The sequence below is a fragment of the Chiloscyllium punctatum genome, chromosome 15, assembly GCF_047496795.1.
Source record: "Chiloscyllium punctatum isolate Juve2018m chromosome 15, sChiPun1.3, whole genome shotgun sequence".
Taxonomy (NCBI): Eukaryota; Metazoa; Chordata; class Chondrichthyes; order Orectolobiformes; family Hemiscylliidae; genus Chiloscyllium; species Chiloscyllium punctatum.
In genome coordinates, this window is record NC_092753.1 from 52,165,125 (window position 1) to 52,181,758 (window position 16,634).

Genomic DNA, 16,634 nt, shown 5'->3' on the forward strand with positions numbered 1-16,634 from the left:
GATTTAACAAAATGTGTCTTTTTCAGCAATAAATCATATTCGTCGATTTGGTCCTGTTTATAGCTAGTAGCTGTACTATGCTTTAGTTGGAAACGGGCTGACTTTGAGGCATGTTTGATCGTGTGAATATAAAATATTGCATTTCCTCTTGCCTTGACAAAAGAAATCCCAAATAACATTAGGAGGGAGAAAAGCAGCCAAATGACTTTTAATATAATTTATACTGTGTTCAGAAGGCAGTTGGGTAGAGAATAATGAATAGTGATTGCAATGTAGTAATGCAATCAGAGATACTTAGATGATGTCATCAACCAACAGAAACTAAGTGTGAGTAATTTCTAACCATTATCTGAACTCTCAGCATTAGATTGCTACATTGAACCACTCCAGGGTTTCATTCATTCTCAACTGTTGATTTTGTTGAGAATCTTGGGCTGCTTTTTATGTCAGTCAGGTGGTATGGAGGGTGTACGTATCTAATTTGAATTCTGTTGAACTAGTCAGCATTTCAATGTTCAGCTAATCAAAATAAAGTGGGCAAGAACAAGGTTTGGTTGCATCTCCTGTCCAGCTTTCATGTGTATTAGGGGGTGGGGTTGGGGCTGGGGCGGCTGGTGTGGAGTTACAGCCTGGTTTTGTATGTGTAATTGAGAAGAGAATTTATTGTGATATGTTGCCGCTGGTCGTGCAAGACTTCCCAACATAAAATGGGCATTTTCTTTTCACAATGGATGCTTACTAAATGGGAAAAAAAAGCTCTAGAAAATCCCTGGGAATCATTGTGACATGTTTTAAGGATGTATAAAACTTGCTTCAGCAGGTACAGCGCGAAAGGGATTTCTAGCATCAGTTGACTTTAGAAAGAATTAAAGGAAGACTCTAATAGTTTAATGGGATAATGCATTCCCTAATGTTCTGGTCTGTCTCTCCCAACAGAAGATGATCTTGAGCCTTACTGTGGCTGCATTGTTTGACAGTATTGCCTATCTCATGGTAAGTGGATGAAAACACACAGATCACACACGTTTGTTAGATTGTATTTATTCTAAAATTTTCTGAATTCATAGTTCTATAATTAAATGTTTTTGTTCTAGTGCATTATGATAAAATCAGTTGCATGACCACTTGCTTACTTCCCATTGTGCATTTTACAGAAACATGTAAGTAATGTTTTAGTATTGTATCCTTTAACTGTATTCTTTAAACCAAAATTACTTAATATAAATGATTGCTGCTGACATATTTCTGGTTAATAATGCTAGAAGGTAACTTAGATCAATGTAAGAGGCATAACAGGTAAGGCAGATGAACTCAGGGCATGGTTGGGAACATGGGACTGGAATAGAATTTAGAATTAGATTCCCTACAGTGTGGAAACAGGCCCTTCGGCCTAACAAGTTCACACTGACCCCTTGAAGAGCAACCCACCCAGACCCATTCCCCTACCCTATATTTACCCCTGGTTAATGCACCCAACCTACACATCCTTGAACACTATGGGCAATTTAGCTTGGCCAGTTCACCTAACCTGCACATCTTTGGATTATGGGAGGAAACCAGAGCACCTGGAGGAAATCCATGCAGACACGGGGAGAATGTGCAAACTTCACACAGGCAGTCACCTGAGGCGGGAATTGAACCTGGGTCCCTGGCGCTGTGAGGCAACAATGCTTAGCCATTGTGCTTGCAGGGCTGCTTGTTGAGATATTTGTATCATCGATAGTCACAGATGAGGTGCCGGAAGACTGGAGGTTGGCTAACATGGTGCCACTGTTTTAGGAAAGTGGTAAGGAAAAGCCAGGGAACTATAGACCGATGAGCCTGACTTCAGTGGTGGGCAAGTTGTTGGAGGGAATCCTGAGGGACAGGATTTACATGCATTTGGAAAGACAAGGACTGATTAGGGATAGTCAACATGACTTTGTACATGGGAAATTGTGTCTCACTGACTTAATTGAGTTTTTTGAAGAAGTAACAAAGAGAATTGATGAAGACAGAGCAGTGGAGGTGATCTATATGGACTTCAGTAAGGCATTTGACAAAGTTCCACATGGTAGACTGGTTAGCAAGGTTAGATCACGTAGAATACAGGAAGAACTAGCTATTTGAATACAGAACTGGCTCGAAGGTAGGAGACCGAGGGTGGTGGTGGAGGATTGCTTTTCAGACTGGAGTCCTGTGATCAGCGGTGTGCTACAAGGATCAGTGCTGGGTCCACTGTTTTTTGTCAATTATATAAATGATTGTATGTGAACCATAGGAGGTATAGTTGGTAAATTTGCAGATGACACCAATATTAGCAGTGTAGTGGATAGCAAAGAAGATTACCTCAGAGTACAACGAGACCTTGATCAGATGGACTGGTGGGCCAAGGAATGGCAGGTGGAGTTTAATTTAAATAAATGTGAGGTGCTGCATTTTGGAAAGGCAAATCAGGGCAGAACTTATATACCTTAATGGTAAGGTCCTGGGGAGTGTTGCTGAACAAAATTACTTTGGAGCACAGGTTCATAATTCCTTGAAAATGGAGTCGCAGGTGGACAGGATAGTGAAGAAGGCGTTTGACTTGCTTGTCTTTACTGATCAGTGCATTGAGTATATGAGTTGGGATGTCACATTGTGGCTTTACAGGACATTGTTTAGGACCCTTTTGAATACTGCGATCAAATCTGGTCTCTCTGCTATAGGAAGGATGTTGTGACACTTGAAAGGGGAGCATGAGAGGCTGAGGGATGACCTTATTGAAGTTTTATAAAATTACAAGGGGCATGGATGGGGTGAATAGCCAAGGTCTTTTCTTCAAGGTAGTGGACTCCATAACTAGAGGGCATAGGGGTTTAAGGGGAGAGGGGAAAGATTTAAAAGAGACCTAAGGGGCAACATTTCCACGCAGAGGGTGGTGCATATATGGAATAAGCTGCCAGAGGAAGTGCTGGAGGCTGATACAATTACAGCATTTAAAACGCATTTTGATGGATATATGAATAGAAAGGGTTTAGAGGGATATGGGCCAAATGCTGGCAAATGGGACTAGATTAATTTAGGATAGTTAGTCGGTGCAGATACGTTGGAATGAAGAGTCTGTTTCCTTCATTCTGTATTGGATTCTGTATCCAATCCTATACTACTATATGTAAAAACAGTTTGGAGGCCCCATATTATGACAAACCCTCATTGTAATCATTTTAAATAGATTATTTGTCAAAGTTCTTGAGAAGATTTGTCAAACTTAGTAAAATACAATTTTTTTTGCCAAACAGAAAACCTGTCCTTTAGGAGTGTTTATTTTGCAGCATAGAAATATTGTTAAAGGTTTTAGAAGCATTAATATGCAGTTTTCTTAGTCTTAATGTGTGGATTATTTTTTGTTTTAATGCCAGAATAAATATGCAGGTGATGGAAAGTGTAATATTTTAAATAATCAAATTACATATTTTGGAAATTGATTTGACTTCAGCTGAGCGATTTAAAATTTGCCTTTTGTAACAGGGAGAGGTTATCCCAGATGGTGTCCTTTGCAACTTTCAGGCTTGGTGGCTTACGTACTTTGGTGAGTGCTTTGTTTCTTTTTCTGTCGAGTAAACCCAAAACACATTATGCTAATTTCTAGGATGATGAATGCTGAACATCAAGCAACACTTGAGTATTTCCTTTCTTTGAAATAAAATTATCCATTTATGCCACACAGTTCATAACCTTCGGATGTCCCAAGTGAAGTACTTGAAGTCTCATCACTCTTATAAGAAACTGCTAGTTTTGTGAATGTATTCTCCAATTTTGTTGGAAAGAAGCTGGCAGATGGGACTAGATTGGGTTGGGCTATCTGGTTGGCATAGACAAGTTGGACCGAAGGGTCTGTTTCCGTGCTGTACATCTCTAAGAGGTTTTTCAGATTCACCTTGCTTAATGTTTTTGTTGAGAAACCTGCCAATGTATTCTGTACTATTGCCTGTCTAGCCTATCGTCATGGGTAATTCACATTCCTATGGTTGCAAGCACAATAAGATTGGCATTATTGGCAATATATAGAGCTCACTCTAAATGTATTCCCTCTGCAAAGGAGGTAGAGCTGAAACATAGCACATCAAAATAATCTTGCTACAGTAATGGCTACCATGATCGGATCATCAAAAACCCATGAATGGGATTTTGGTCCTGAAAATTACCCAGTGTACCTTGGGATACACTTGAAGATAAAGTGTGTCAAACATTTGAGCAACTGGTGAAGTGAGTTGTTTTGCAGTGCTACTCTGCAGCAGGAACATATTCACCGTTAACAGCATGCAGCTCTCAGACGAAAAAAGCATTCTTCCTATCACGCAAATCAATAATGTGCCATATGAATTTCAGTGTCAGGGCAATATGAAGTATGCAGGCCATACATCCCAAAGACTGTTGGATTGTGTAAAACATCTTGTACCTTCAGCTGTTCACAAAAAACAAGGTACTGACCATATTCAACCACATTCCACTCCCTGTCTCAGAAAATTGTTAACAGATGAGCACTCATGAATGGAGAGTAAGAATGGTCCTTTTAACCTCTTGACTTTCAATCAATCAACTCTTCAGTCAATGGGCTGAATTAAGTGCCCTCCCACGTAGCACTTTTGGTGTAGGGGGCTTTCAGTCAGGTGAGAGGATGTTGGGTGGACACTGACAACTTCTCCTCTCTGTCTCGATAAGTCAGTGGTTGGAAGGCACAGGAAAGGCCATGCTAAGGCCAAAGTACAAGCCGTTGTTGCTGATATCTTTGATAACTGCATATAAATGTTACAAAATAAGGGCAAGACACATTAAATATTCATTAGAAGCTGATATATATTAGCCTGAGCATAACTCCTCATCACGGATGACCATTTGAATATTGCAAATGTATTGAAAGAATAAAATATTTGGCAAAGAAAATCAGTACTTTTAAAAGATTCCCATGGTAAATTTCACATGAAGCTTAATTTAGAATAGATGCTTTAAAAAAAACACTTTTTAAAAGGTTGAGCATTATCTTGAATAATGTGGAGGCCTAGGTGATAGCACAACAGGCAATGGAAGAATTCAAAGCAAGGATTTGAGTCTAGAATTAGGTTTGAAGGACTGACTTTCAATCAGACACTGCCACTGATCCCACACTGTCCGTTATGAGAGCTTGAATTCTGGTGAATTGGATTTATTGGGCCAAAGGGTCTCCCCTTGTTCTTAGAATTTCCTGATTTCTTAGGTAACCTATCCTGTGCCAATTAAAAGAAAAACATTTTATATCTGGATAATGACAGTATTAGAATTTCTAATATAAATGTATACTGTCAAATATCTTGTACTTATGAGTATAAGAATTCCATAATTTCAGGTTTTTATGTTAATGAAATACCTTTTGCACATTTAGAACATGGACCAACAATAATAAAATATATTCTCAGTTGTTATTAGTTGATATTAGAGGCAATAGTTCGGAACATATGCTTGAATTCATTTGGTGTCTTTGTGTTTCCCAGTCTTTGAAGGTGCAGTTCTAATTCTCAATGATCACTTCATTGACTAAATAGTTGCCAGTGTTCTCTAAGCATTTATCCAATTTCCACTTGAATAAGTGATAGACATCATGGCAAAAATAATTGAGACAGTGTGATTTGAGAGTCATCAAATAAAATTTTGTAATGAAATGAATTTAATTGTAACCCCTTACACATTATGCTATGGAAAAGCTGTAAGCCAATTGTACCTTATAGAAACAGTTACTTTGAACAACTCAAGGTATAAATTCAATGATTTCATGTTTCCAGCAAGGAACTGCGCTCTTTGGAAATGCCTGACAGAAGATCTGGGCTAAGCTGTAATAAATCTATTAGAAACCCATGCTAGCTTTGACCAGAGTTCTTAAATGTTGCTGATGTGCCTGCTTCCACCATCTCCACTGGCACCCTCTGTGTGAAAACTTTTCCCTGCACTTCTCCTTTAACCTTCCCCTCTCTCATGTTGAACTAGTATCCCCTTGTAGTTGACCATTCCACCCTGGAAAAAAGCCTCTGGTTGTCCAAGCTATCTATGCCGGTCTTAATTTTATAGGCCTCCAACAGGTCACCCCTCAGCCTTTATCTTTCCAGGCAAAACAATCTGAGTTTTGTATTATAAATACAGGATTACTAAATTCACTGTCCAATATGTATGATGCATGTATACTGTTGGCTTTATTGTAACACATGCTGCAGTAGGATGTTGAGTTTTTGAACCTGTTGAGCATTTGATCATGTCAAACAGCTGTGTAAAAGCAGTATACGTTTACAAAATAATGCAAGTCACTCCCAACTCCCCATTCGAAATCCATTCCTCTAGCCCAGTCCCAAATGGTGGGTTCCAGCTAAACATTTGGGGTCTGAGCTTTGATATAGAGGTGGAGCTCTGACTGTGTGCTACAAGCTGCAAAGTCCCCTTTAAACCATTGCAGTTGTCTTTCATAGTGAGTACAGCATAATGACCCAATCTTCTATGCCTGAATTCTGTCCTAAAATGAGAAAGTAGATGCTTTTTATTTAAAAGCCTTGTGGATTATACATTTTATTTATTTCCCAGGCTACACTCACTGGTATCTCACTCTCTCCATGCCATCCTCACTGCTCTCACAGGCATTCCAACCCCCCTCTGCTCACAATCCCCACTGCCCCCTCACAGGCATCCCTTCACTCTTCCTCTCTCAAGGATCTTCCCCACCTACTGCTTTCACCTGCAGCCCCCTAGCCCTCTCACCCAGCTCTCATAACTCTGAGCTCCCGGCACATTTTGAGCACCAAAATGGGGTCAGCCTGAGAAAAAGATTTAGGAAGCAGTCATGCAGTATTTGCTAAATAATGTACTTCAAGTTTTTTTGACAACCATTGCATGCAGCTTTTAGTATGAGATCCTCTGGCAAACTCACAAAGAGGAAAAGATAAAGCATTGTTTTATAAACTTCCAGTCGTCAAAATATATTGACTGCAAGAGTGTGAGCAATATGCAGTATGTTTATATCCCCTGTCTATGTAATATCACCGCAAGTGCATTGAATGTTATATATAATTGTATCATGTACAAGTAAATAATTCAACTTTGGAGAAGGAATTATAAATCTAAAGTTTGGAAAGGTTTTTTTTTCTGTGACACAGTGATCTGAATGAAATTTTAAAAAGAAAGGACATGACCCCTTGAATTCTGGGATCCAGATTTTATTAATTGAATTTACTTTCCACCAGCTGCTATAGTGGGATGTGACCCTGTGTCTTCAATGCATTAGGTTTGTCCCTCTGGATTAATATCCCAATAACGTTAACATTACACCTTCCTTTGTATTCTACAGAGAATACTTGATGAAGATTAAATTTGAAATGAGCAGTTCTGCACTAGGGATTGCTTTCTGGGGATTATTTTCAACTTGTTGGTGATCTGGTGGAGTAGATAGCCTGCCCTGGAGAGAATTCATCTGGTTTTCAGCCTGTTGTTTGAGAATGGGATAAAGTTTAAAAAAAAAATCAATTTTTTGTTATCTTCATGCAGGATGCTTTTTAGTGCATGGTAACCCTTATTTTTTTTAAAAAAGCACACCTTTGTGTAACAATACCTGCAAAGCTACCTTTCTGCTGTGATAGAGTGCTTGCACTTCTTGCAGCCATTATGTTTTATTATCCAGCAGCAGAGCAGCTTTAAAGGTGAACTGAAGCCTTTCAGAGCTGCCTGTGCCAAAATAGCTGCTTCTTAATCCTGTGATGTTGACTGCTAAGTGTAGGAAACAATGAAAATGTACTTAAATGAGCTGTGCGCGTATTTTACCATTTGCAGGCACACTGAGTATTCAGAGCAGTGAACTAGCTATCTCTTTGCATTATCATTACTGGGTTTGTGTGTATTTGTACTGTTCTGAGAAGAAAGGATAGTTTTACCCTGAAAAAGACAGTAATTAAACTTTCTATTTAATAGAATACTATTAGTAGACCTATTACTCTCATTTAATTTATATTTGCCATCATTTTTATGACCATGTTGAGAAAATAGGCCGGTCAATATTAAGGCTGTTACTGGAAAAGTCAGAAGTCATATGACACCAGGTTACAGTCCAACAGATTTATTTGAAATCACAGGTTTTGGAGCGCTGCTCCTTCATCAGGTGAAGTCACTTATAACCTGGTGTCGTGTGATGTCTGACTTTGTCCACCCCAGTACAACATCGACACCTCTACGTCATAGCTACTGAAAAGAGAAATGTCATTGTCGTTGTCTGCCGAGGACCTAAACTGACAATCTGGTCATAACTAGAACAACTTGTATTCACACTGCACCTTAATATAAGAAAATGTCCTGAGGCAGTATAGTACACATATTTGACCCAAGACAGTATAAGAAGTAATGTAAAAGAAAAGATGACGCCATAATGATGAACATATTTTTGTCTAAAAGGTAGACTCTAGGAACTGTCTTCAAGGTGAAAAGTAAAATGGAGGGGTGGAGATGTGCAGGGAGGAAATCATGTAGCTTAGTGCCTCGGCAACAGATGACACGGCCAGTGGTGGTGATTAAGGTTGGGAATGCTCAAATGGCAAAACTTAAATATTTTGAGATACCTTGGAGGATTGTGGGGTTTGAGGAGATTACAGGGACGGGGGAGATAAAAATCTGCAGTGATTTGAAAACATCGATCAGAATTTTAAAATGAAGATGTTGCTTTGCCAGGGCCCACAGTATGGGCCATCAGTCATGAGGTGGTAGAGGTGCAAGACTGGGTGTAGGTTTACACAAGAGCAGCAGGGTTATGGATGGTTACATTGGTTAGAGTGTGGGAGGTCAGCCAGGGGTGTATTGAAATGGTTGAGTCTGGATTAAAACAGAGGCATGGTTTACAACAGGATCTGGACCAGATGGGCCAATGGGCTGAGAAGTGGCAGCTGGAGTTTAATTCAGTAAATGCGAGGTGCTGCATTTTGGGAAAGCAAATATTAGCAAGACTTATACACTTAATGGTAAGGTCCTAGGGAGTGTTGCTGAACAAAGAGACCTTGGAGCGCAGGTTCATAGCTCCTTGAAAGTGAAGTCGCAGGTAGATAGAATAGTGAAGAAGGTGTTTGGTATGCTTTCCTTTATTGGTCAGAGTATTGAGTACAGGAGTTGGGAGGTCATGTTGCAGCTGTACAGGACATTGGTTAGGCCACTGTTGGAATATTGCATGCAATTCTGGTCTCCTTCCTATCGGAAAGATGTTGTGAAACTTGAAAGGGTTCAGAAAAGATTTACAAGGATGTTGCCAGGGTTGGTGAATTTGAGCTACAGGGAGAGGCTGAACAGACTAAGGCTGTTTTCCCTGGAGTGTCGGAGGCTGAGACTGACCTTATAGTGGTTTACAAAATTATGAGGGGCATGGATAGGATAAATAGACAAAGTCTTTTCCCTGGGGTCGGGGAGTCCAGAACTAGAGGGCATAGATTTAGGGTGAGAGGGGAAAGATATAAAAGAGACCTAAGGGGCAACTTTTTCTTACAAAGGGTGGTATGTGTTTGGAATGAGCTGCCAGAGGATGTGGTGGAGGCTGGTACAATTGCAACATTTAAGAGGTAATTGGATGGGTATATGAATAGGAAGGGTTTGGAGGGATATGGGCCGGGTGCTGGCAGGTGGGACTAGATTGGGATATCTGGTCGGCATGGACAGATTGGACCGAAGGGTCTGTTTCCATGCTGTACATCTCTATGACTCTATGACTCTATTAATGTTTACAGAATATGAGCTAAATTGGGTGATAACGAGGTGGAAACAATGTGATTTTAGGGAGGACACAGGCGTTTAAGTGGCAGTTTATCCTGGTAGCAGATATAACACTGATGTTGCAAGCAGTTTGTTTTAGTTTCAGAAAATCAATTGTTGGGGGAGAGATGGAACAGGTAGTGAGGGAAGGAAATTTGCAGTGGAAAGCAAAAACAATGACTTCCATCTTCCCACTGTATAATTGGAAGAAGTTTCTGTTGATCCATAACTGGGTATCAGATAAGGAGGTAATTAATTTAGAAACGGTGAGGCAGTTGTTGGTAAAGTAGAGATTGAAGGCCCTCGGTGTCATATGATGATGCTGTGAGGGGCAGCATGTGGATGAGAAGTAGGTGTGCTCTCAGCATTGATACATGAAGGAACACCAGAAGTGATGGTGTGGGAGCAGAAAGGAAAGCCATTTTAAGTGATAATCTGTAGGAGCGTGTGCACAGTTCATTCGGTTGCATGCAAATTTATTTAAGCCTTGCCTCAGCAGATGTAAGGAAATCAAATGGAGTGCATTGGAACCTTACTCATTTAGCATCTATGTGGTTTGTCCATATAGAGAAAGTGGCACATTTTACAGCATCAGAAAGGCGGATGTATATGCTGGTGTCTAAGGAGGATCAAAGGTTGACAAGCAAAACAAAGTGTAGTGGTTGCTACTTGTACAACTTCAATATAATAGCTGTACCCCTGCAAGTTAGAGTCATGCTCATGAGAGGGACTTTCGAATGGGCAGTTCAGTAGTTTCTGATAGGGGGTGGGGGAAGCGAAGGTAATTATATGCTTCTGCTTCAGATAAATCCAGATATTGCAGTGGTCAGAGAGTTATTGGAGCAGTGCAGAAAGAACTCTGCTGAACTCCTATCACAGCTGACTCTTAGGGAATTGCCTGGGCAATTGAAAACTCCAATGGGCTTTCCCCTGCCTCTGAAATCCTTCAGAAAAGCCCCTCAGAGTTGGAGAATTCCAAGTTCTGACTTGCTTCTGGAAATTAACATTTAAAAACTTGCTCTAACTCCTCAATAAGTATAAATTGAATATCTAATATTCACCATTGTTTACCCTTCCTCCCACCAACACCATCACCCACCCACCCACCAAACCACTACACCCTGCTGACCCCTGATGTCCCTGGACCCAACACCTGCCCCCTCTGCCAACCTGACTCTACATACTTGATCCCCAACTTACTAACTTCCCATCGAATCCAACACTTCCCAGGCTGGATTCAAAATCATTCCGCCCACCTACCCCACACCCAGCCATTCTTTTCTAACAATCCTGCCCTTTTTCCCACGAGGAATCATACTTCCCCAACATCCCTCATCCACAGTCTCCGAGCCCCTGCTCCCATTCTAACCCCTTATGTACCTTATGTTCTTGCTGTCTCACAGTAGCTGTCAAAGTATCTGCTGGACATAGGAACTACAGAATTCAGCACTCAGTGCAGTAAAAGGTGGCATGGTTTCTATGGCGGTTTTGTGAGTTTCTGGATTCCTGCGCAGGGGGCTCCTGTCCAGAAATCCCAATGCAAAAGTCAGCTAAACATAAGTTGGCATTTTCTAATCTGAAAAAAATGGACCACTGGACTCTAAACACTAACTCTGCTTTCTCTCCATAGTTGCTGCCATACCTCAGTTTCTCCAGCAATTTCTGTTTTCATTTTCTAACCTGGCTCAGGTTTCCAACCCTGATTGGGACTTTAAAATCATTTTTAAAATTAAACATTCAGGCAACCTTTGTGAAGTATTGTTTGGTAGTAAGAAAAGAAGTACACACCTAATGCTGAGTTGGCAGTAATGAAGTAATGGAAGTAATTGTGCCTTGTCAGAACAATCTACAGAAATAATTTTCCAAACTTCAAGTTCCTGTTTAGAAAATAGGTCTGCCAGTTCTATAAAGTGAAAATTCAAATATGTGCTGTGCACAATCTTCCAGCCATTAATTTAAAAGTGCATTTGAATTTTGGATATTTGAAAGATGTGAGAGAGAGAGACACTATCCCTTGGAATCCTGAAGTTGGAAAAGGATCCTTTTAAATCTGTGTTTTTGTGCAATTTATCTTCTAATATTAGGCTCCATTTCCTGTTCACATGCAGACTGGTGTTCCCTGGCATGGGTTTGTTGCATAACCGTCAACCTTTACTTCAACTTGGTGAAAGAAATCAGAACAGATCACTTTGCAGTGTGAGTATTGTTCCAAGTATTGTTCTCTTTTGGACTTTTCTTTGTAGGTTGTCGATTAAAGAACAACGAAACAAACTTTTCTCTGCACTTATCATGGTGCTGTATATAATATTTATCTAGAATATCTGAAGAGTTAAGTGCGCCATTTGGAGACCTCTTGGTTGTTTTCTTGCATCTTCTCTTCCGGAGTACTGTGACTAATAACTTTCCATTCAGTTTGATGTCACAATGAGTATTTGTAACAGTGTTCTTGGCAAGCAGGAAGAACGTGTACAGGGACTGCACCAGTTTCAACTCAACAAAATAGGTGGAACCTATTCTCTGATTCATTTCTCAGCATGATGTCTTGACCAAACATGCCAAGTTTAAATTTAAAGCCTGGCCTTTAACTGTCAATCATCATTAATGCAATCTCCATGGCAATGCTTGTACCAATCAGTGCCCACTTGTTAACATACAGTGCTGCCCTCTCATGCAGACAAATGCTGCAACAAAATGTGTCTTTTTCCAACAAAATTTGTAAAATCTTATCCTCTGGCTTTTGCATTTATCAGTAATCTGTTTGCTTTCTTTAAAAACAAATTTTAATGTCTAAGTGAACTGAATGCACGAATAGACTGATGAATCATTAGACAATAAAATTATCTGGTTCTCACTGATTACCCCAAGCCTGAGTTTATTAGCTCTCCTTACCCTCTTCTTGTTAAAATATCTTCACAAAGTATTCATATTGTTTGTTCAGTAGATAGGAATTCCTCCTCTCTGTATCCTGTTGAGTGCAATAATGTAAGGTGAGTTGGAAGCCCTATTATTTCCTATTCTCAGAGCTATTCTTTGCTGGGTTCAGTTAACACCCCATTCTGAGATTTTTACAGTTTGTAGGCCAGAGCATTTAATATTTTTGGTTTACCTGACCACCTCAAAAACTTGAGAATTTTAAGACTGAGATTTGAGTTTTAGTTATGTTCTGGAGCCAAAAGACTGTAATGCAGATTAGAAATCGCTACTATGTATCAACCAAAAGTTCAGAGTTGTATTATCCATTTCAAAATTGAGAACACTCCAAAGTGAAATGCTTTTCAGGGAAGAGCTTATATAATTTATTGATAAACTTTAATAGATTAAAATGTGTTCAAGACTCCTTGGAATTGTAATAGACCAAATTGCTGTCACCTTAGAGAAATGAATCCTTTCCTTCTGCACCGAAGAGCTGGTGAGTGACTGTAGCATTAAGAACCAGGACACCGTATGATCCCAGAGATAGATGTGAACAGGAGCTTAGTTGTGGTTTCAGCTGATGTACTTTATTGTTTAAAATGTGTTCTTCCTGTCTTGGATTGTTAAATCATTACAATATAGTTAATACTCACTGGAAGAAGATTTTAGTAGCTTATTGAAAAGCAGAATACTGTGGATGCTGGAAGTCTAAAATAAAAGCAGAACATGTTTAAATGTTCAGCGGATCTGGCAGCATCTGTGAAGCGAAATAGAGTGAATATTTCAGATTGTTGAAATTTTTTGACTTAAGTCAACTACTCTTACATCAATCTTGTTGCTGTCTGCACTTAAGAATCAATTATGGTGAAGTAATCCTTTTCTAAATTGGCTCTCATTAAAGCACTGCATAATATTCTTTCCCCTCCATTATGCCAACCCTAACCCCAATCCAAGTCTTCACCCCACCTCAGTACCTAGTAACCTTGTGGATAAGAACAGCATTAGAAATCAAGCTGTTCAGCAAGGTCACTGATACAGTTCCTACTGGACTCTGCTTGTTAAATGGAGAAGTGACTGAATGCTCTAATTGCATATCAAATCCTTAGGCTGGGGAGATGGAGCTAAAACTCTGCTTCCACCACTATTTATAACTTTTTTTTATAAAATACAGCTGTAAAAGTTGGGTGACAAGAGTTTGACCTGTCTCTGATAGCTTCCAGAGGCTGTTAACCTGCCAAAGATCACTCGATGGCTTGCACATGAAGAATGCTGATTTGTGAGAGTTACAGGAGGCTTGATACAGTAGAACCATACCCTCACATAAGCCTGAAGAGGTAGGGAACCATGCTTTAGGCAGTGCAATGTATTTTCATACTTTAGAGTTGCAGTAATATTTTGACAGTTTAATACAGGAAGTCTAAATATGTTTTCTGTTTATGATCAATATTGATGAAGTTGTAAACAGAGATAAGCACTGAAATCACTGGTAAACAATCCATTGCTGATGTTGTAATGGAGGGCTATATGCAGCCCCTCAGGTGGATGTAATAAGGTGCAAACTACTAAAGTAAAATAGGCAGAAAAGTATTTGGTTCTGAAAATAAACTTGGCATTTAATCTATGTAATGATAATGCTGTCGAGCACCTTGAGATTAACTTTTATATTTTGAAAATGTCATCAGACTGTCTGGGTTTTAATGAAGTATTGTTTAAGCATTATGATTTTTTCTTTGTTGTTTATTACTTGGAAACAGAAATCCTTCCATGTGGATCAAGACTCCTAGATCCATGCTTATGCTTGTGGCCTGTTTAATTGAAATTGCAGAATTATGAGCATTTTAATGCTTAGGGTTTCTGTCCAAGAGGAGCTCCATTGAAACTGACCAGCTCATTTTACACAGGGCCTTAGCCAGTAAGGATTGAAACTTGCATCATGTTATTCTTCGTCAAGATATCCAAGGAGAAAAGATAGTGTGCTGAAAACACAGTGGGCCTGGCAGCGTCCATGGAAATAGAGCAAGCTTACGTTTCGAGTCTGGATGACTCTTCAACAGAGCTGAAGCTGTAGTTCTGATGAAGAGTTGTCTAGATTCGAAACATTAGCTTGCTGTCTCTCCCTGTGGATGCTGCCTGACCCGCTGTGATCTCCAGCATTTGTTGTTTTCAGTACAGATTCCAGCATCTGCAATAATATGCTCCTAGGAAAGATAGTGTGATGTGATATGCAAATCCTACCCTGCAGGGGGGGGGTGACAGAATGTTCTGTAATCAATGCCAAATCCTGCTTCCTGTGTGGAGGAGAGTGTCACTTCTGGTCAGGTTGGATCAGCTTCTGTCAGGCAAATACTCAGTTCTCAACTCCTCGCATATACGTAACAAATCATGTGGAGGGGTGGACAGGAAATTAACATCCCCACCTTGACCTTATGGTGTTGAAGCTTCTGACATCATATTCCCTCCCAGTCAGGCTCTCGGTGTGAGTGTCAGCAGCTAAACTTGCTGGCAATTCCACTCTTCTCCTGTCTGCCTGCCTGCCAACCTTGGCCACTCAGACTTCCAATCTTGACCAGCCTCCTCGACTGAAGCCCATTGCCCTCCAGGCTGTTTGCTTTGGCCATCCTCTGTGTCCCAAGCAACATAGACTGCTGCCATCTGATCTCAGTCATAGCATGGCATAGACTATGGCTTTTAACGAATATAGTCTGACAACTGTCTAAGTGTGCCGTGGAAGTTTGTACTAAGGTAAAAAAATCAATGTAAAACAAATATTATTTCACCTTAAACAATATTTTATCCAGCCAAAATTCCAACTCCTAACATTCATGAAAATTAATCTTCAAATCAAATTATTGGTCAGCTATTGCTTTACTATTGTTGTTACTGGCAACATACCTCTGCAAATTAGCATTTTCAGCCCTGGTATATGTAAAAACCAGCAGGAGGACATGTCTGTCAGTGAAACTGGTTTTATGGGTGACCCTTTCATCAATTCCTCCCCAGATTAAAAGGCTCTTTACATACTGGCAGGTCCAGATTACCCACTAACCCGATAAATTACAATTTATTCTGCCTTGTGGTCTTTTCAGTTCCATTGAATGTCAATTATGTCTGGCTTCAATTATTTTTTTAAAAATTACTTTTAAAGTTGCAATTATGAAATGGCATCTGCAAAAAATCAGACTTTTGAATCACATGCAGAGTATGGAACAGACTTAGGCCACGAAAAGTTTGAAATAGTTGAATTGAGGAGACTTTGAAAAGTATGTGTGCTTGCAGTTGAAGATTTTTTTTCACTGGGTCTCCAAAACAAATTAAATCTTTTGATCCTTCTTTAGCTTGTTGTTTGCACAATATTGCGAACCCCTCTAGGAAGGCTGTAACCATAGTAAATGCAAGTAAATGTGATGTTTCCGAGAAATCAATTCAGCTGAAAAAGTGACTGTGCTATGTAATTATTTGTCTCATTGTGATATGCCATGTTACTGAAAAGGCTGGGAACCACAGGCATAGATCAACACTCCCAAAGGGAACAAGCAGCTACTCACTCTAATATCAGCAAGTACAGTACCACATCAGCTGCCTATGCAGTTAGAAATTGGAAGGTATGCATTATTCATTTAGGGAAACTTAATTGGGATTACGTCTGGTAACCTCAATTTTTAATCTGCATGCATAACACAAAAATGCCTACTGTCCCAAAACTTGATCTGCTTTTAAGATTCTGAGAATGTCATTGTAAATGTTCACCCCACCATTGGGAACCTGATTGTTGGCCTCCCATGCGAGTTCTCACACTGCACATGCTTAAGAACACAATCACTTGCAAGTGGAGGGGACGATGGCTTAGTGTTATTATCGCTGGGCTATTAATACTGGGGACTTTGGTTCGAATCCCACGACAGCAAATAGTGGAATTTGAATTCAGTAAAAAAAAACTAAGAGTCTGGAATTAAGACTCTAATGAT

At 39.8% G+C, this 16,634-nt stretch overlaps 1 protein-coding gene across 4 annotated transcripts in view; it reads left to right on the top strand.

Annotated features, from left to right (window-relative positions):
- LOC140486245 (cyclic AMP receptor-like protein A) overlaps nucleotides 1-16,634 on the top strand; it is a 218,439-nt gene that overhangs the window by 73,366 nt on the left and 128,439 nt on the right. For all 4 annotated transcript variants that reach the window (XM_072585121.1, XM_072585124.1, XM_072585122.1 and 1 more), the window contains 3 exons: nucleotides 937-993; nucleotides 3,490-3,550; nucleotides 11,865-11,952. In XM_072585121.1, the coding sequence (XP_072441222.1) occupies nucleotides 937-993; nucleotides 3,490-3,550; nucleotides 11,865-11,952 (206 nt within the window). The remainder of the gene's footprint in view (nucleotides 1-936; nucleotides 994-3,489; nucleotides 3,551-11,864; nucleotides 11,953-16,634) is intronic.